The following is a 21,886-nucleotide window of genomic DNA, read 5'->3' as shown; positions in this document are numbered from 1 at the left end:
GCTGAACACAGCTTGAGAAATAAAGCACAGGGCAGAATAATGCCATAAATTCAGAATCAGCAAACCCAGTTAGGCCTTCAACATGGCCTGGCAATCTTACCACTATCTAGTTTCCTAATAACTTCTTCAATTGCCTAGTCCTTCCATTTTCCACAGTAACATTTTCACTTTCTCCTCTAGCTTGAAACCTTGGATGTTCAAACCTCCCCACTAGAAGATGGCCTCATCTCTTATATACACAGAAAACGCAAAGATTCAGACAAGAATTCCCTCATCATCTGTCTACCAAACTACAAGCCTATCTAGATCTGTAAACAAACCATACATTTTCTTTTGGTAAAGTAGAAGGGCTGGCCCTACTTTTGAAGGCCATTAACTATTTCTTGAATTGTTTTCCATCTTCTCACTTTCTTAGGAAGTTTACCATACATTGTACTCCTTCTGTCTCATATATCTCAACTTCTCCTTCCCCATTCGATCCCACCACTTAGGTTTCAACCATGTATAAATATGTGTCATATAGAGAACAAAACAAACCACATCCCACTCTAGTCACCTCTCTTTCTCCCACTCCTGACTGCCAAAATTCTGCAAATAGCTGTGTGTTCCTGCTGCTCCCACTGCCTCCCTTTCCCTTCACTTCCCGGCTGACTAGGCTTGAGCGCCTGCCTCCTCACTCCACCTCACTGCCATTGCCAGGGTGCTCAGGGATCTCCAGGGTATACATCAAAAGGGGAGTTTTTGATACTCTTCTGTCCTTCTTGCCCTCATAGCAGACCTTTTAAGATGTTAACACTCTCCATGGAACATTCTGAGCCCTTTCTCTGTGATATTCTTCTGTTATTTCTATGTACATCTCTTTCTACACTAACCTCATTTCCTTAGCAGAATTTATCATCTGCGGCCCAGCTCCAATGGTGACATTCCTCAAGGCTCTGGCCCAGAACTTCTATCCAGACCCTATTTTCATCCTAGATCTCATTCCAACTCAGGGCATCAGTTCTTAGCTATATGCAAATGATTTCCAGATTCATATCTTTAGCCAAGAATGTTCTTCTGAATTCCACTGGTTTAGCTGACTTTAAGTTACAAAAGTACCCCAATTTACTGTGGTTTAAATAAAAGAAATAATATGCCTTTCAAAATAAACTCTCCCTAATATTGCATTACAATCCATTTCAGTGCACAAGCCAGAAACCTAGGTGTTATCGTTGACAATCTGCTTTTATTCTCTCCCTCTGTCATACTCAATCTATTGCTAAGTTCTATCACTTCCAAACCCTATCTCCAGTGCATGTGCTTCTCTCCACCTCTACTGCCACTCTTCTGGCCTCATTCCATGTCTCATGCCCAGACTGTGACCTTACTCTTTCAACTCTCTCTATTGACTTTAGCCCCTTCTAGTGCAGTCTGAAATTTTCACATCACAATACAAAATTTGTAGTGCCATTTCCACTTTTTAAAACATTTCAATGGATCCTCATTTCTCTTAGGATAAAGACTGAAAGGTATCAGAAGGCCAGCAGGATCTTGCCTGAATCCCTCTGACTGTGCCCTCTCAGCTATAGCTCGATAGGTTTTCAGTTTCTTGCATTTACCCTACTCCAGTGGTTCCTAGCCTTTTTGGCACCAAGGACTGATTTTATGGAAGAAAATTTTTCCACGGACAGGGTGGGGATTGGGTGGATAGTTTCGAGATGAAATTGTTCCACCTCAGATCATCAGGCATTAGATTCTCATAAGGAGCTGGCAACCTAAATCCCTCACGTGTGCAGTTCACAATAGGGTTCATGTTCCTGAGAGATTCTAATGCCACCACTGATCTGAAAGGAGGCGGAGCTCGCTCCAGTGGTAATGCTCCCTCCTCACTGCTTACCTCCTGCTGTGTGGTTGGGTTCTTAACAAGGTTAGGAACTGGTACCCATTCACGGCCCAGGGGTTGTAGATCTCTGACTTAGTTCATTCTGTCATTAAACTATCGATCATTCTGTTCCCACCTGCCTAGAACTTTCTGTCACTCCCACCTAGTTAACTATTCTCTTTCCTTAAATATCTACTAACTGATTATTTTCTAAGTGAAATCTTTCCTGATTTTTTTTAAACCTATTAATCCCCTTATATGGTCTCTATGAACCATTTTAATCTATAAATTTTCTTATACAACAAATTTATATACTTACGAAAACATTACTAAAGCAGACATACAAATAGTACCCCCAGCATTTGCTTAACTTTGCCATTTTATCATGGAATTATTCTTCCACTGTAAAGAAAGTGGGTACAAGAGGTGGCTCTCGGGAATTAACGCCTCTCGTAAGTCAGGCAGTCAAAAATATTTGGCGGTTCTTCTCCATCAGAATTTTCAACTCTCAGTCTCATCAAGTCTTTTCTCCTTTCTTCAAACCAGCAATGGCATGCCCAAATAGAGTTTCTAGAAAATATAACTCCTTATTGCAAACGTTCTTTTCTTTACTGGCCTACTCGTGACCCTTGCTCTAATCTCACAGGACATTAAGAAAGATAAGATGATTCATATTGGAGGAGTGAAATGGGCAGCTAATATGTGCCCTACAAATTCATATCAACCAAATCATATGAGCTGAAAGAACTTGCTTGAAATGAAAAAAAAAAATAAATTGCTTTTGGAGCTAGCTTTATATATGGGTAAAATTAAACTCAACATTCTGCTTTGCCTGTCTGCCTCAAGCCTGGAGTTTAGACTCCAAACACCTTTTCAAAATAGACTTTAACTATTAAAGTAATAGAAAAATAAATAACTTCAGAATCAATATATCTGGAAAGCCCTTGACTACTTATAAAGTAAGCTGTGTTTTCCCAGTATATTAGATTTAATTAGATAAGTTAAATCTAACCTTCAGAGTTTTAATTATATTAAGTAAACTTTTACTAATTTCATTTAATATGTTATCATCAAGGGGCCCAGTTCCCCATAATTATATGAGAAGGCAAGCTCTGTTTTTTGTGGCAGTCCCACTCCAAATTCAGTCAGGCTTTTTGTATTAGTGTGTATTAGTATTCTCAAACATGTTATTTAACTGGGAGGTGAAAAACCCATCTAGGACTTTAATGATGAATGTCATTCCTTGTGTAAGCCTCCTGCTTTACCGCTCCTTAAATTCTCATGGCAACCCACTGACTTTATTGCTTCATGGCATTAAACACACACTTCTGTGATCTGTACCCAAGCACATATGCCTGGTCACTCTTAGTTCTAAGGTTTGTCTGGGGAAGTCCTGTTTATGTTTACTTCTTTTGGAGTTTCAATCAGTTATCAATTGACCTGGAAAAAAAAAAAGTTCTATTTTGACCAATAAACTTATAGTCACAGAGGCAGGGCTCTGGAGCCAGACTGCCTGGATTCAAGTCTTTCCTCTCTGGTTTTGTGTTGCCGGCTGGGGCAAGTCAGTGTATATTGTGTGTTCCTCAGCTATAAAAAGAGGAGCACCATTCCTGGGAGGATCACATCAGTTAACGTGTGTAACGTCCTTTGCATAGCACCTACTATGCCCTCTGTTCGTATTAACTATTACCAGAATGAGCTGTATGATCTTGGCCAGGCCGCTTAGTACCATTGGTCCTCATTTTACCCATATGTAAATTAGAGGAAGAATACCTACCTCACAGGGTTATTGTGAGTCTTAAATGAAACCTAATATCCTCAGTAAATTGCAAAGTACTATACAAATTTAAGCCTTCACTACTGTAACTCACAAACACATGTTTAATTACTCTTCATTAGGCTGCTAATAGTGGAACACAAATCTTATGAAGCAACACCGTAAGCCATGCTTCCATAAAAATCTTCTTGTTTAAAAGAAAAAGTTGAGAACAAATTAGTAAGACCAAAGAAATTGAAAATTTTATAAAATACCCTTATTCTTTATTTCCATTTTTTATAAACATAAAATGGTTGCCATAAAATTAATTCACATTGAGTACTTTCTGGTAGTTTTTTCTCTTAGTATAATCTGTGTTGTACATTTTTTAAATACCCAGAGTAAAATTCTGCTCTATAAAGTCACAGAAGTTCCCTATGTCATTATAATTTGCTTCTGAACAACAGTAGCACTGCTAGATCTGACCGGCATTCTGCTCCCCAAATCTATTTAAATAGTAGGTTTAAGAACCACAGAATTCCTGATACCAGAACTTGCAGTATCCTTAAGGCTGTTACAAAAGAAATTTAGCCTTTCTGTGAGGGAACTCTCCTGATGTGGCACACAAAAAATACAAAAACCAAGTATGAAAGTAAAGAGATATTGAATTAATTAGAAATCATTAGACACTTTTTAGGTGCTGAGGAGTTAAGGAGTAGGGGCCAAGACCTCCTCATCAACTTGGCCAAAAATGAAAGCATGGTTTCTGTTGGTCGAGAAAACAGGTGTCAATCACCAAAACTGCATTTTGCTTGAAAAAAAATAGGAAGCATTTTTCTGGATAGCTTTCATCTACATAAAAGTTAGCAACCTGCCCACAGTTCTGGAATGAGTTCTGTTTCTTCCTCACATTTTTTCTCATAGAATACTGAATAAAAAGCTACAACCTTTCCTAATTTCTAAACCTGCCAACCACTGCAAGTGACACAGCGTGGCACGGAGCTTCTTGTAATACCTGACCGTGCTACATTAACCAATCTAGAAAACAGGAATAGTAACCTTACACTACCACCCTTTAAGAATTCCACTAAATAGAAATCATCTAAGGCTTTTCACTAAAAGATTTGCTTTTCATTTTCTATTTCTTTGATACTTTTCTCACTCAAGTACTTTCCTGGTTTAGTCTTTCACTCATTTCTTCCCCAAAGTGGCTGTAATATATTTCTGAGAATCTTTAATTCATTTCTAGAAAACAAAAAATGTCCATAATAGTTTGCTTTCTTTTTCAGCTTCATAATGGTCTCATTTCTGTGACGTCAAAGTTTTATACCTTTTCCCTGACTCCCTTTTCATATACAGAAGAGGAAAGTGCATAAATAAAACAAAAAAACTGAACAAGCTAAAAAAAAAAACTGACAAAGGTAGAAAACATTCTGCAATATTCGCAACTCCTTCAGAAATTGGAAAATGAAACTGAAGTTGACCACCAATAGATTACAAGTGCCAGTTTCCCATAATAGCTAACACATTTTGGCAATAAAATTTGGGGAACAGCCTCTTAAAGGTCATTTTTTATATAAATAAAAGTATTGAAAACGAAATTAATAGTAAATGCTCAAGAACATACTATACTATTTTCCTCTTTCAACTGCTCTTTTCCTGAAGAGACATACATGTTTTTTTTAATGGAATGAACTTATAGTCTATCTTTTCCCTGTTCTTTCATTATTTGTAACTTTTTCACCTTTCTTAAATCTTTCTCACACTATCAGATTCAGATTAGATATGATCTCCTTCAGGAGGCCTCCCCTGACACCCAAGTTGGGCTAAAACTTGATACTTATGTTTCCACAACACCTGGCAGTACCCATCCCATTATATTCACATTATCTATTTTCTGAATCTATTCTCTTACTATAAGGTAGGACTTAATCTCAGTCATCTTTCTATTCCCAGAAATAGCCCTGACAAAATAGTGTGTATAGAATATATATTTGTTGGACGCCAGCAGGAAAGTCTTAAGAGGTAGACAAGTACAATGTGGCCAAACAACAATTGCTAGTCCTTCTCTTGCCTCTACACCATCAGAGACGCTCTATCCTCTGAGTGAACGGCTGTCTCTCCACTCCCACTCCCATGGCCCAGCTAACTTCCTGTCACTTTTGAAGTCTCGGCTTAAAAAGCCTCAGTTGTCACTTTGTCTAGGACTGCTGAACTAATAAGCTGGAGTTAGGAGCCTCGTCTACAGCCTCCCTTATCTATCTAATTTTCTCTATTATAGGACTCTGCTTCAGTGAACTCTTTGCTTGTCCAAATTGCCCAATTAACTATGCTGTATGAGGACAATGAGAAATCATACACTGTTGCTACTGAATCCCTGAAACATTAACATTGACTGCTATTAGGGTGGGTGATCAAGAAGTAACTGGTAGGTCTATGGCCTTGATGGTTTTATAGGTAAATACTTATCCCCAAACGCATTGAGTTGTATACATTAAATATGCACAGCTTCTTACATATCAATTATATTTCAATAAAGTGGTTTTAAAAATTCATAAATATCCTTTATCTGTCAAGATCAATTAATAAACATTCAGAATGAATACACAAATCAATGAATATAATCCCACTGTCATAATGAAATTGGTTGGGATAAAAATTACAAATACTCCATTCTCATTTTCAGATTTCTGGATTATAGAAAAAGAAGGGCCGGGCGCCGTGGCTCACGCCTGTAATCTCAGCACTTTGGGAGGCTGAGGGGTCAGATCACGAGGTCGGGAGATCGAGACCAACCTGGCTAACAGGATGAAACCCCGTTTCTACTAAAACTACAAAAAAATTAGCCAGGCGTGGTGGTGGGCTCCTGCAGTCGCAGCTACTCGAGAGGCTGAGGCAGGAGAATGGCGTGAACCGAGGAGGCAGAGCTCGCAATGAGCACAGATGGCGCCACCGCACTCCAGACTGGGTGACAGAGTGAGACTCCGTCTCCAAAAAAGAAAAATAAGAGTAGACAAATGTGAAGACCTTATTTTACACTGAATTTATTTTATGAATAATCTTTTAAAAATTCTTTTCACTGAATTTATTTTAATAATAATCTTTTAGAAATTCTTTTCACTGATTTTAGTAATAATCTTTTTGATATTCTCACCTAGTTGAAATTCATCAATTATTTTATCAAATAAACAATAACTGAATGTTTACTCAGGGAAGGTTGTTTTAGGATGTGTATCATGTCTGAATTTATTAATTATACCTAAATTACACAAATTATCCTATTTTAAAACTTCTTATTTCTGATTTCATTTTTTAATACCTGATTTTCTCAGCCATCTGCTTTAAGTTTTCTGGAGTTTGGGGAGTTTTTGATCACTTTTTGAGTTTTTCTCCTAGAAAATCCCTTTGCCATGCTGCTCTGGCTCAGTTCTCCTCTTAGATTTCTAATAATCCCTCTCTGTGTCCTCTACTGGCTCTCTTCTTCCTATTAACCGAGACCTTTATTTTAGTCTTTTGCTTCACATTTTCCCCTCATTGCTTCAATGATTCTGTCTTCTTCCGTGAAACCATTGCTATTTTGCTAACAACTCCTAAATGCGTATCTATAATCCTTTTTTATTTTTATTTTATTTATTTTTTGTTATTATTGTTGAGATGGAGTATAGATCTGTTGCTCGGGCTGAAGTGCAGCGGCACAGTCTTGGCTCACTGTAAGTAACCTCCACCTCCCAGGTTCCGGCGATTCTCCTGCCTCAGTCTCCTGAGTAGCTGGGATTACAGGCGTGCGCCACCATGCCCGGCTGATTTTTGTATTTTTAGTAGAGACAGGGTTTCGCCATTTTGGTCAGGCTGGTCTCGAACTCCTGACCTCGTGATCTGCCCGCCTTGGCCTCCCAAAGTGCTGGGATTACAGGCGTGAGCCACCATGCCTGGCCATCTTTAATCTTAATAACTTCTCTAAGCCCACACTTCTAACTAGGTATTTCACTGATATTTCATATTAATACATACAACGTTAAACTCATGGACTTCTGAATTTTTTTATCCTTTAGGATGACAGCATCATTCACTGTCATCCAAGCTGAGACCTCAGAGCCATATTTTACTCTCTTGATCTCATCATTAAAGCAGCTACCAATGTATGCTGTACTACTACTCTAGTGTATCTCATGTCTGCCTCTGCATCCTATTTCCATCATCATCATCTTCCTTCAGAATCTTGTTATTTGCCTAGAGTCAACTATGTGACCACCTCCCAACAATTTTCTCTACCACTATCTCTATGGTGCTCCCATCTATCCAACTTCCAACAATGCATGAACTATGAATAAATGCCTCTCTGCTCGACCTTCAAACCTGGCATAGCAAGTTTCACCTAAACTTGAGGGTGTGAGATAAAAGAAACGAGAAAGGATTTATTCTTATTCCAAACAGGTAGCACAATAGATGCTCAACAAATATGTCCTAAAATGGAATTTTACTATGTATTATAGAAATGTTATCATGCCACTCTCCTGCATAAAGAGCTTTAATGGGTTCCCATTGTCTAGAGGATATAGTTTTCACTTCTGGGTATACCCTTGGCTCTTGTATTCCTCCTTCTTCCTTCTCTTGTCACTTGTGGCCAGGCACTCTGGGATCCAGCCGTATGGCACCACTGCGTGCCTTCAGTAATGGGCCTATGCACACACCGCTCCCTTTGCATATAGTCTCTCTTTTATTATTTGTATGCCTCCTATTTATCCCTTAAGATTAAGTTCAGAAACTTCCTTGACCCATTCTGAATTAGCTGCTCTTAAGATAAAGCACAATTCTATCATCAACGCTTACTACATCTGTCTGTTTCTCTGTATCTCTCTCACTCTATGGTAAGGTCTTTGAAGTCAGGAATCCAACCTTTTTTATTCCCCGGGGTCCACCACTGTACTTGTAGTTCATACATTTTGATGAAAATACTTTTTTCTTCTATTAGTTATGCAACCAACTAGCTATATGTCCTTGGACAAACTATTTAATTGACTGGATTTAATTTTCCACTTCAGGCCTGTTGCCCTCTATGCTGTGCTAAATTCAAACCAGAAAACTTGAATTTTCTAATGTTTATATTTTTTCCAATGTCATTTTTACCTTTAACTTTTTGGAATTTTTCCTATTTTTAATACATCACTGTCATACACCATTATCTAATTTCCCCCATTTTTTTCAACCTTTCAGTACTTTGTAAGACTTCTTCATAATTAGAAAAATATTTTGCCAAATATTAGAGTTAATCACCTATTCACCTTATTCCATAAACTATGACATAAAATGCTTTGTAGTAGCTGGGCACGGTGGCTCACGCCTGTAATCCTAGCACTTTAGGAGGCCAAGGCGGGCGGATCATGAGGTCAGGAGGTTGAAACCATCCTGGCTAACACGGTGAAACCCTGTCTCTACTAAAAATACAAAAAATTAGCCAGGCATGGCAACAGGCACCTGCAATCCCAGCTACTCGGGAGGCTGAGGCAATCCCAGCTACTCAGGATGCGGAGGCAATGGAATCGCTTGAACCTGGGAGGTGGAGGTTGCAGTGAGCTGAGATCGCGCCACTGCACTCCAGCCTGGGTGACAGGGCGAGACTCCATCTCAAAACAAAAACAAAAACAAACAAAACGCTTTGTAGTAAGAACCATGTTCTGTAAGTTTTTCTGTTTCTCCTAAATAACAGTCCCTGCAACACAGATTAAAAACTTAGTGTTAAATTAACAAAAATCTGTGTTACGATGAATACTAAGACATGTTGTAACAGAATTCGGATAGCAAAACTGGGAGTCTGAGCAGAAGAATCTTTCACAACATTAAGCAGTATCTTCTTTTATGACCTCTATAATTTTGAGATATAACGTTCTTATTTACCTATAATTCTTTCCTTCAGCCCTAATCCTTCAATCAACTTACTTTATATTCTCATTTGCAGGTACTTCAGGCAGTTGCACAGTAATCATGCCATCCAAGTTGGTCTTCCCAATGAAGGCAGGCTTGGTACGTAATACATCTGGTGCAGTCTTTGCTGTGACCCTGTGCTGCAGCCCACCAGCACTGTTTCCACGATTTGTCAGCACGAATGAATATGACTTCTCAGGCTTCAGGTTGACAATTAACTTCTGTGTGGCTCGGCCATCCACTTCTTCTACCATTTTCCCATCATCATAAAGAATCTAAAGAGATAAAACCAATAAAAATATCTGGTTATCAGAGAGGCAAAACATATTTTCTAAACCAATGTGCACTTGCTTATGGAAAATGTATATATAGTCAATTCTAATTTTAGGTAATTTCTAAGCCCATGAGTAGTCATAATTCTGGAGATCACATCAATTTTCCTGTCATTTCCTACTGTGTAATGATAAAATATTTCCCAGTCTATCAAAAATACACAAAGACATATATATATATATATATATAATAACTTATCAATATTAGACCTGTCAGTTGTATGTGATCTTAATGGAATATGTGCAGAAAAGCTCTACATTTCAATGTATTATCAATATTGCCTATTTTCTAAAGGTTTTGGTTCCTCTTTATAAATATATTTTTACTTTCAAAAATGTTTCTCTATTTCTTACTTCATAAATATGTACTTGCTAACATCTCTTAATGGCAAGTCAGAGTTTAAAATGTGCCAAGAATACAGGCCAACAAACAAATTCAGAAACTCCCAGGGTATTATAATATAAATAGGTAGAAACCATGTAAATTTCATTCTCTGGCTGAAAAACAAAAGCACTAGCTTAGATGTAAAAAGTTCAAGTTCAAAGTAGTAGGTAACCTACAAGTGATGCCAGCCCTGGATTTAAGCTCCTGCTCCCTCTTCAGAGTGAAAAGGACACACTTACAAAGCACCAAAGTGTCTCCCATGTGAAAGTCACAAACGAGAATAGCAAGGACATGTGGCCAAAACAAAGTGGTCTGCTTGCTGTGCAAATAACTTACCCAGATAAACGGTCCCCTCTACTTTTATCTGTGATTTCTTACAAATTAGAAAACAACTTACTTTGAAAGGCATGGCGGAGTTGTAATTCTCTGGAATCTCCCAAGACAGCAACACGGAAGTCTTCATTACTGCTTTGACATGAAAATTTTTTGCAAACACTGCTGGAAAAGGAAAAACAGTGTATTTAAACTATTCTTAAAACAGATGACCTGTCCTTTCCACCATGGACCATAGGGCTTATGCTAGATGCTGTCTACTTTGATCAGAGAGAGAAGTATGATTTTCCTACCTGTTTAGAGCATTCATTTTAATACCCCATTCTCACAAAGATCTTTCCTTTCTCTCCAATTCAGCCAACTCTATTGTGTTTTCCTTACCTGAGGACATTGGGGTGCTGTCAGCCAGACTTGCTTGATATTCTATAACTGAAATCTAAGGCATCCAAGACGTAGTAAGTTTTACATACTTTACCTTTTTGTTTTTGCTGAACCTATTAATATGAATGGGCTGATCAGTTATTATAGCTTCGAAATACTGATTTCCAATGACTGACATTCCTTTAAAGGAGGAAGGCCATAAGCAGACAAATCCTACCTTGATCCACAGGCAGTGTCCTGAACTGGACACTGGGACTATATGGCCCGGGCCCTTTGCTCGTATGAGCACGTACTTTTACATCGTATGTGGTATCTGGTTTTAAGCCACTGAGTGTCATAGTGGTGTCAGCTGGAACAATAAGCTGCTCCACTGGGAGAAGGGGGATGTTGATATCCCTATAAAGAAGGGTATACTTGGTGATAACGCCATTTCTCTCTGCCAGGACAGGTGGTTGCCAAGATAACTGGACGGAGGTTGAAGTGGTGCCTTCTGAGTGAAGGTTTTGAGGGAATCCAGTTGGTACTTCCTCTGGAATGGAAATCTCCTTCACCATCTCCTCCCCAAAGCCCACTTTGTTTCTGGCTGAGAGCCTGAAGATGTATGATGCTCCTTTGTGGATGTCTGTAGCTGTAAAGTGATCTTCTTTTTCAGAGAACTCAAGAGTAGTAAGTGGCTCCATATCCTTGCGGCCAAATTTTAGACGGTAGCCCTGAAGAGGTCCAAATGTGTCCACGGGAGGGTGCCACTGAATAAGAGCAGTATTCATCTGAGTGTGGTTAATCACAAGCCGAGGTTTCCCTGGAACTGGAGCACATGGGAGGGAGTGGTAAGACCAACCAATTTGAACGTTCACATTTCAGTCATTGCCAAATGAGGGAGTTCCACTCTACTGGTATTCCCATTTTCTTACTTACCAAAACAAAACAGGCAATCTCGGACCTACATACCTTTGTGGAAATATGCTTCTTGTCTTACTTTATTAAAGTAGGCTGAGATACTAGAATTTGATAATGGACACAAAACAGAAATTATCATTGAAACAACAGCTTAAGGGAATTATTTTGACACCTGCACGTTTTAAACCTTCATACATAAAGGTTCATCTCAAAGATAAATTAATTTGAGCAAAGATCAGCTAATTAGATACCACTAATAAGAATAACTATAATGATTATTTATTCATTGAGTATCTGCAATGTACCGGCGCCACGCTAAGTGCATTGCATAGAGTATTCACAGTTGGTTTACATTCCTCACTCCTCACTACATTCTCAGATTAGTTATTATTATCTCTATCTTCTATAACGGGAAAATTGAGGCCCAGAGAGGTAGAAAACTTTCCAAGGCCAGCATGTAACAAGTGAGAAATCTATAAGGCAAACCCATCTCTGTCTGGAGTCGACTGCTTAAATGCTTAATTGTGCTGTTATGTTGCTTAAAAGTTTAAAAAAAAAAAACCACAAAATAATATGGTATTGACTTACTATGAATTTAATTTGCACTTTCTGTCTAACTTTACTATCCACATCATTCATCTTCATCAAGTTCTTCATCTGTAAAATGGGAATTATATTAAGATCTATTTTATATTGTTCTTATGAATAGTAAATGAGGAAATTCATGTAAAAGTCTTAGCATGAGGTTCTGCATTCTATTAATATTAATCATAATTATTAATAATCTGAATATTAAACTTTTTATGGTGAAAGGCTAGCTTCCAATGAATACAGAATTTATTTATCTTTAAGTTAGATATGTGAAAAGTTCTAATCTACTCATTCAATGCATTACTATATCTGTATTTATTTTTAATGGAGAGCAATTATTCCTGGAATACACAGTGAAAGACATTGAGGGAGGATCATCAGAATAAAAACTAAACCAAGTTAACAGAAAGAAGAAGAAAGGCCAAGAATGGTGGCTCATGTCTGTAATCCCAGCACTTTGGGAGCTGAAGTGGGAGGACTGCTTGAGCCCAAGAGTTCAAAACCAGCGGCTGGGTGTGGTGGCTCACGCCTATAATCCCAGCACTTTGGGAAGCAGAGGCGAGTGGATCACCTGAGGTTGGGAGTTTGAGACCAGCCTGACCAACATGGAGAAACTCTGTCTCTACTAAAAATACAAAAATAGCCAGGCGTGGTGGTGCATGCCTGTAATCCCAGCTACTCGGGAGGCTGAGCCAGGAGCATCACTTGAACCCGGGAGGCAGAGGTTGCAGCGAGCCGAGATCGTGCCACTGCACTCCAGCCTGGGCAACAAGAGCAAATTCCGTCTCAAAAACAAACAAACAAACAGCTTGGCAACATAGCAAGACCTTATCTCTACGGCAGGGGGTGGAAAAGGCATGGTGTCACATGTCTGTAGTCTTAGCCACTCAGGGGGCTGAGGTGGGAGAATTGCTTGAGCCAAAGAGTTTCCGCCTACAGTGAGCTATGATCACACCATTGCTGTCCAGCCTGAGTCACAGTGAAACTGTGTCTCTAAATTATGAACGTGAAGAAAAGAAAGATGGTAGGAAAGGAGGAAAACTTACAGTAACGGGAGACAGGTGATAAAAAATCATACCATGAGGATATAGGATATAGATTAAGGTATAAAAAAAATCACTAAAAAGATTATGAGACAATACATAGAATATTTTTTTTTTTTTTTTTTTTTTTTTTTTTTTTGAGACGGAGTCTCGCTCTGTCACCCAGGCTGGAGTGCAGTGGCGCAGTCTCGGCTCACTGCAAGCTCCGCCTCCCGGGTTCACGCCATTCTCCTGCCTCAGCCTCTCCGAGTAGCTGGGACTACAGGCGCCCGCCACCACGCCCGGCTAATTTTTTGTATTCTTAGTAGACACGGGGTTTCACTGTGGTCTCGATCTCCTGACCTCGTGATCCGCCTGCCTCGGCCTCCCAAAGTGCTGGGACTACAAGCGTGAGCCACCGCGCCCGGCCACATAGAATATTAACCTCAGAGATGGACTGATATAGCCTCTTCATTTTGTATTTCAGAAAGTGAGAACCAAGTGGAGATGTGCTCTGCTCTAAGAAATATCATTAAGATATTTACTTCCTTAACCAATGGAGCAACAGTTTTGTTTCACATGCTGGGAAGATTCATCACATGCTTATATAACTCAGCTAACCTACAATGTATGAGAACAATAGTTTCTAAAGTTTTTAGATAAATAATTATTCAACAACATGTGTGTTGTGTTATATATATAAAACGTGTGTGTTGTGTTGTATATATAAAACGTGTGTGTTGTGTTGTATATATAAAACGTGTGTGTTGTGTTGTATATATAAAACGTGTGTGTTGTGTTGTATATATAAAACGTGTGTGTTGTGTTGTATATATAAAACGTGCGTGTTGTGTTGTATATATAAAACGTGTGTTGAAGGTAGGCCCAGGAACCACATCATTGTGTACTCATTGTGTTCCTCAGGAAAAACGCATCCAGAGATCTTAACAACCAACCAACACTCTCAGAACACCACCCATCCGTAAGTTGGAAACTGTGTGAACTATTCCATTTGCTTTTAATATTTTTAATATTTACAATTATCTTAATTTTAAAATAGTACTTTAATGTAGGGACATTGGCAGACATGTTTAATTCCCCTTTATGTATATAGAGCATTTACATGATTTGTCCAAATGTCAGTGATGATGTCAAGGATTAAACACCTGAGTCTCTGCTGAGACAAATCCACGGTCAAACAGAGCTTTCAGCAGAGAATACAGCCTTCAATATATGAAACTCAGTTGAAACGAGTGGGTGGAAACACAACTATTAATTCTCAATATTCTCCAGAGACAACAGATTAAACATATTTATTAAAATTTTTTGAAATTCTAGTTCCAACGAACTGCATAATAATATATATACCGTGTATCCTGTTTCCGTAAGATGCAGATAAAGCTAGGATAAATAAAAATAATTTTTTGATCTAGACCACAAATAGAGATTGCATTCTAATATTTGTCATTTATGAGCATGTTCTTATTAACTGATGTTTCACTTTATAATATTGCTATGGTACACATTTGGAGAAATCTAATAGGCTGGCAAAGTCTAGGAAAAAACCCACTGACTTTGCCAATGTATACACTTATTCTTCTGTGGGAGTTAAAGCTTAGGATGGAGTAATCGCTTTTGTTTTTGATGTTGGCATGACCTTTCTTATCCTGGGACAGAAAGGCTTGTTGGCTTGGAATCATGAGATTAAAGTAATGATATAGAAATAAGAGTGTTAGCTCTGACCTACTGGCTTCCCCTGCTGTACAGGAGGATCTCAGTGTGCTCTCTATTGCTAAACCCACAACAGTCATTCCTTCCCTGGGCAGAAGTTTTACTAAGTCTGAAAACTATGAGACAACCAGCCTGGAAGTGCCAAAAAGCATAAAGGAGGGACTCAGCAAAGAAATGAATGCTTATGCAGCTTGGGGAAGAACACCCAATATCACCTCAGGAGAGCCTGGCCACATGAAGGGTCACACGAAGGGATGCCTAAAATTTCCATAAGCATGTGAATAATAGAATTAATAAATGCAGTTTAAATAGGCTGGAGTAAGGGTTTGGGACAGTTGTGGTATTTTATCCAGGGAATCACTGATAGGATTAAAAAGAGAAAAGGAATGAGGAGAGTTCTGTATCATTGAATACATAGTTAAAAAGAATTCTCCCAAACTCCACAGATTGGCAATGGAACTCACTGCATTCCTGGCTTCCAGAAACACTATAGGTATCAAACATTTACCAACAATTCACTTTGTGCAAATACTTGTACACTGGCACACAGGTAGTTGAGTGAGGAAATAAAGACGGATACAGCAGGGTCCATGTTCTCTAATACAGACATATTCTAGTTGGGAAAATAATCAGGTGGAATAGGCTGTGTGATCTGTGGAGTCTGGCTCAGGTTTCTAACGCCTTAGGGTTATTCTGTAGACTACTTTTATAAGTCATGCCAGCTGTTGGTTCAATGGTTCTGCTCACTCCAGCACTGGAGCTTGAGGGTTGGTAAGATGAAAGGGTCTTAAATAATTACTCAGGGGAGCTGGAAGGTCATTTTTCGGCAGGGTCTTAATGAACATATTGGAAGAAGCAGAGAAGGTCCAGCTACAAAGTAAATAACTCTAATTTATATCATGACATATAAACTCTTCTCCCTTTTACATTTTCTTATTCTCTTACATTCTTTTAAAATCTCCTAGGACTTCAGAATTGGTATATATGTGTGGTTGTCCTTTACTTTTTAGCAACTGGAATCACTGGAGATCAACCGAGGTACTCAATCCCAATGGCTCTAAATTTAGCCCCAATTTAACCTAGTACCAAAGCAACAAAAATCACAATTGACTAGACTTGGGCTAATATTTCCAAATTCTCCCTGTCACAGTCATCTTTTGATTATCCTTAAACATAGCTGTTCAATATAGTACTGAAATTCATGTAAAAATATACAGAAAATGTCAAACCAATGAATTTTCTGTTTGCCTTCAACCTCAAGGCCTCAGGCAGTAAACTAATTATTACAATACAGAAAAATGGGAGGATTAACAAAGAACATACAAATATTTCATAATCATTGAAACATAAGACCGCCAACATTTTCTTCAGAAGCATCCTTGAGGTTATATGAATCTTACATAAACTATGATCAGTACTCGTTTCTAAGATATGATTCTTTACAAGTTGTAGAAACAAGGTATAATAAACAAACATCCCACAATCAGGAAGTTTACTATTAAAATAAAATTTCATGAGAATTCCTGAATTCTTTGTGGGAGCTGTAACTAAATACCTTTACAATTATGGTTATTAGGGGCTCACATCTGTGAGATAAACTCAGTAATTCTTCACAGTCACATAAATATATGAGGATTTTTAATACAGTGGACAAAACAAATTGATATATTCACCAATTGACTAGGGATAAACCATGAGTAGCGGCTGCTTATGCAAAGGAAAACTAGAGCTTCGCTCTTAAAGGAATTAAATTTGGATTCTTCTGCCTTCTTCCCAGAGGCAGTGGGGAGGTCTTACAAAAGTAAACGTGTAGGCATCTAAATTACAAGCATTTTCTATCTCAATACCGAAGCCTCTATTGATTAAGAAGGATCTAAAATTGTGAATGAAAATTCCAAAAGAATTCTATATATGAATAAGTTCCAAAATTCCAAAATGTCTACTGTATGGTAAATAAAAAGGGATGAGCTAGCCTTAGTGACGTCAAAATCGACAAAATCATTCCTTTCTCTAAAATTCATATCCCTTGGCTATAAATCCTCTACTTTCTTGTCATCATAACATGACCCCATTTAATAGGCAACAGGGGAGTGGTGCTTCATATAAGATATTTCAGAGTTATTATGACAGATTTATAAGTGTAGGTGAAGAAAATGTATTTTCTTCCATTTGAGATTCAATTCTTGGTTGTTGACATTCTAATAGAGACTGGTTCCATAGCCAGATAGTCATCATGCCATCATGCCCCTCACTGAATACGTGCCTGCTCTTCAGGGCATTAAATTAGCTTGATACAATGGTATTTAAAAAAAAAAAAAAAAGCCCAGAAGACTCAGCCTTGAAGGAGATTTGCCATCTGTAATCCTGCTGTTTGAGGCAATTCCAGGTGGCAGGATGAGAGCGAGGCAAATCTTATGACATTTAGACAAAGCTGGCAGTGAGCATGGCACCCAGGAGGGCACTCAACATCACAGCTGTTCTTTACTTTATGCCTTTACATAGAGGTATGTTCCTAAAAAGTTATTTGAGAAGTGATTCGGGCGGAGTAAATCAAATCATGGTTTACATGTTCACGGGAGATTGCTATAAATGAGGATTGGAAGAGAATCTTTCTGCAATTATCTCTTAATTTACTCATTCTGCAATGCCAGATCTTCCTTCATGCTGGCTTTTCCTACTGTGGCTGACCAAAGTCACCCTAAAAAGCACTGAAGAAACCTTATTCTTTAGAAGGGAGTAATTTTATACTATTTAGCCTTGTTGCTTTTCTTCTTTTTCTTTTTTGTTTTCTATCTTTTGTTCAGTTTGGCTTCTTTAGAATCCCCACAGCAGGGGCTGAGGAAGACAAAATGACAAAAGGTAGAACTGTAAGTCAGGAACCCAGGTCAAGATGGCAGCTCTTCTAAGGGGATTTGTTGTCCAGGGAAGTTGAAATTGTTGCTTGACTTCCCTGCCCAGATCCCTTCCCTCCAGATCTTCATGGGACTTGATCCTTCACGTCATTTGCATCTCAACTTAAATAATCCTTCCTCTACGAAAACTTCTCAGCCCCTAGAGGCTGCCTGATCCTTAATTGCTATATACTTTTGCTTTTCATCTTACCACTTTCTGACATTTTATTATATACTTGTTTTGTCACCTGTTAATTATCTAGTCCTATTCAGAAAGTAAATTTCATGAGTGCAGATTCTTGTTCTTCTTTGTTGATTGCTTCATCCCCAGTGCTGGTAACAGTGCCTGACACACAGAAGGTGCTCAAAAAATAAAAAAATACTTGTTGAATGACTGATTGAATAGTTTGGACAAATTATGCACTTGGACTATTTTTTCCCTGATCTATTTTTTTTTTTTTTACCCCTGAACTAAAAACACAAAAGTTGACCATAGTCCATTTATTTCCTCTGATTTTACTATAATAAAAAACTGCTAGAAGCTACCTATACCATTTAGAAAGTTAGTATTACTGTTCAAGGCACATACACGCACAGACATGATTACCTGCCCCAGTGGTGGACACCAGTTTGGGCTTGCTGCGAGCACCATCTCCTTTGGTTGTGTAGGCTGTGACAGTAAGGGAGTAGGAAGTTTCAGGCTGGAGCCCAGAAATGATCATGTCCTGAAATGACAAAATAGAATGTCACTGATTCAAAACATGCTACTAATGCCCTGGGGGAAAAACAAGGCCGTCTGCCTTCATTCTGCAAATGCTCGCACATCCTTAGCAGCCATGCTAAGCCCTGGAAATTTCATGCCTGACCTCATGCTATGGAGATCTGTTTTCATGCTGATATCGAAGGGGCGTCTTCAGGCATCTTGGGAGGTAGATCTTAGGGTATTAGCCAAAGACATGAAATCTGGAGCCAGACTTCCTGAATTCTTAAACTTGCATGTCCTTACTAGCTTGGGCAGACCAAGTATGTTTACTTATCTGTGCCTCCATTTCCCATTTGAATGTTGGAATTATAATAGGACCCCATAGGATTATATGAGTTATATCAGGTAAACTCATAGAACTATGCCTGGCTTATAGGAAGCATTCCATTAAAGAGTGATTATTTTATGCCAACAGCTCTCCACACATATCCATTGTAACCCACAGACTGCGGATGGGGCTGATGCCAGCATAGTCTGTTTTATCACTATAGAAGAATTTTACCAAATGGTTGTTGTTGGACCTAGATACCCTGAGAGAGAATTTTCTTAGGACTCTCTTATTAATTGATTGTACTATCATTTTTATTGGTTATTTGTATAGGCTATGAGCAGAAATCATTATCCACTGAGGAGAATTTTCACACACATTAAAAAGCAGCCATAAAAGCAAATAATACAACAGGACTTTAGTCCTACCACATCACTAGTATGTGTTCAGTTTATTTTGACTTTCTAAAAATTGTTAAATATCACATAATATTTACCAAAATTCTTAGTTTTCTCTTAGTCAGGGCCCAAAGCTGTGGTGGCTATAAGACGAAATGGTCTTTGATTTATTCCTTTAAACTGAAGGTTATGGGATTCTTTAGAGATTGTGGCTATTAACTTATTCTAATATTTTAAGAACAAATACCAGAGCTGCATGTACACATGCGCGTGCGCGCACACAGACACACACACACACACACAGCAATATAAAAACCCTTTCAGATTTTTGGCACAGCTGTGCTTTCAAATTGAATATGGATAAATTTAGGAAAATGCACAATGTCATTGTCTTCCAAATCCAAAGACAATGTGAGTGACGAGTGAATGAATTATATTGTGTGAAATACAGTAGGTTTTTTTTAGCGAGGCTGTAACAGATACCATAGAGCTCAATTGTTGAAGCTGATCCCAAATATGACAGCTTCTGAGAACATGCTTTCTCAAAAGAGTAGGAATATCTCATTGTGGAAATTCAAGAAGTTCAGATATCATCCTGAAGAGTCCCTGGAAATTTTATTCTGCCAGATAAATGGACTATTTGGGAGAAATGTTGTATTTCCAGGACCTTGGAATGGTTTCCCTAACGTTCCAGAGGATAGAAAAACCAAGTAAACTACCCAAGAGCAGTATTTTAAATGACAGCAGACACACTGGCTATCCCAAAAAGTATGATGAGGAAATGCCAACATTATTGTTTCCAAGGTTCCCCTCGCATGCCACCGGAGTACTGCTGAAAAGTAGGCATGGCTAACTGGAAAAAGCAGCAAGTCTTGCTTCCATCACCAAATTTTTGTAGCAAGAAATTATGCACTCTGAGACTTATATGTTTCTTATCATGAAATTGGAGTTAACCACACATAACCATTCTCTTGCCCAGGTTGTTAGAGAATAACAGACGTAACGCAATTTGAAATGCGTCAAGTCCTCTGCAGTGGTATAATCTCAGCTGGACACACCTCCATCTGTCACGATCATATCCTTTCTTGGATTACATTTTCTTTCTTTAAGTGGTGGGTACACTTCCTTCCTTGGTTGTTTCAGTATGCTCTGTGAGTTGATGTGCCTGATATTACGGCCATAATTCCTCATTCTCTTTGTTTCCTCCTGTCCTGTCTCCACTTTGCTTCTTGTCCCTGACTGTTAAAAGTTAGCATACCTGAGGTTCTGTCACAGTCACTGGTCTACTGTTTCTCTAATCTTAAAAAAAAATTGCATTCATTTCTAAACCTTAAATAATTATTTCTGCCCATATTCCTGATTTATTTCCAGCTGTGACTTCCAATCTGAGCTCTAGTGGCATATACATTGTAAATATCTGCTAGATATTTTCCTGTGACTACCCAGTGTTACTTCAAGTTCAAATGAACTAAAGCTTAAAAATCATTCCTGGAAGTGGATTCCCCCTCCTTACTTCCGTATTTTAATGAATGGTAACACATCTGCAAAACTTATGAGCTATCTTTGACCTCTGTCTCTTCCTCAGTTCTTAGCAAGTTTTTGCCAATTCTTTCTTTTACTGATCCTATCACTTTTTCATTTCTACTCCCTCAACTCTGTTGCATTTTTATCACTTCATAACTAAATTAGCAAAATAACTCTTTTTACCTGCTTTTCTATCTGCCACCTTTTTACTCTCTAATCTATCCACTAAGTCACTGGATTTTAAAGTGCAGGTAATGACCGATTTAGTAGGTTGTGAAATCAGTTTAGTCAGTCATGACCAGAATTTAAAACAAACAAACAGAAAATGAAATGCAGTAAACTTGAATACTTAATGTTAGTGTTTATTATACATTTAAAGTAAGATTCTATAAAAATTTTATTTTAGTTAAACATATGTGTGCATTGAATCATGACATATAATAATGTATTTCTTACTGGGAGTTACAGTCAAAGAAGTTTATGGTAAAAAAACGCTGCTGCACTGGCCATGCCATGAGAACTGATACCTTGGACACGGTTAGAAGATTCCCAACAAGAGCCATGTGCATTGGCAGTAAATATTCATTCAGTGAATGGAAGAAAACCTTCCTGCCGGCCTTTAAGCTTGACTCTTCTGGTTTTCCCAGTATTATATTACAGTTTACCTCTTAGCTCTATTTACCACTGAGTTACTTACATGAAGCCCTCATGTATATCAAATTGTCAGGCTCATTGTCACGTGACTATACCACATGCTCAACTGTCTCAATGACTGGTTTTGCTGTGCTCAACTGTAAAAAATATATATGTTCCACCTCCAACTCCCCAACA

At 38.3% G+C, this 21,886-nt stretch overlaps 1 protein-coding gene across 21 annotated transcripts in view; it reads right to left on the bottom strand.

The window, feature by feature from the left end:
* The window catches only part of PTPRD (protein tyrosine phosphatase receptor type D), a 2,314,079-nt gene that overhangs the window by 161,244 nt on the left and 2,130,949 nt on the right, over positions 1–21,886 (bottom strand). For 11 of the 21 annotated variants that reach the window (XM_055294266.2, XM_055294264.2, XM_055294271.2 and 8 more), the window contains 4 exons: positions 18,710–18,827; positions 11,188–11,775; positions 10,654–10,751; positions 9,555–9,814 (listed from right to left, as the gene is read on the bottom strand). In XM_055294266.2, the coding sequence (XP_055150241.1) occupies positions 9,555–9,814; positions 10,654–10,751; positions 11,188–11,775; positions 18,710–18,827 (1,064 nt within the window). Of the gene's footprint in view, positions 1–9,554; positions 9,815–10,653; positions 10,755–11,187; positions 11,776–18,709; positions 18,828–21,886 lie in introns of all 21 variants that reach the window. The other 10 variants (XM_055294262.2, XM_063609868.1, XM_063609869.1 and 7 more) reach the window with 2 other exon arrangements.

This window comes from Symphalangus syndactylus, chromosome 9 (assembly GCF_028878055.3).
Source record: "Symphalangus syndactylus isolate Jambi chromosome 9, NHGRI_mSymSyn1-v2.1_pri, whole genome shotgun sequence".
In the NCBI taxonomy this organism is placed as follows: domain Eukaryota; kingdom Metazoa; phylum Chordata; class Mammalia; order Primates; family Hylobatidae; genus Symphalangus; species Symphalangus syndactylus.
This window is presented reverse-complemented; position numbering and strand designations above follow the sequence as displayed.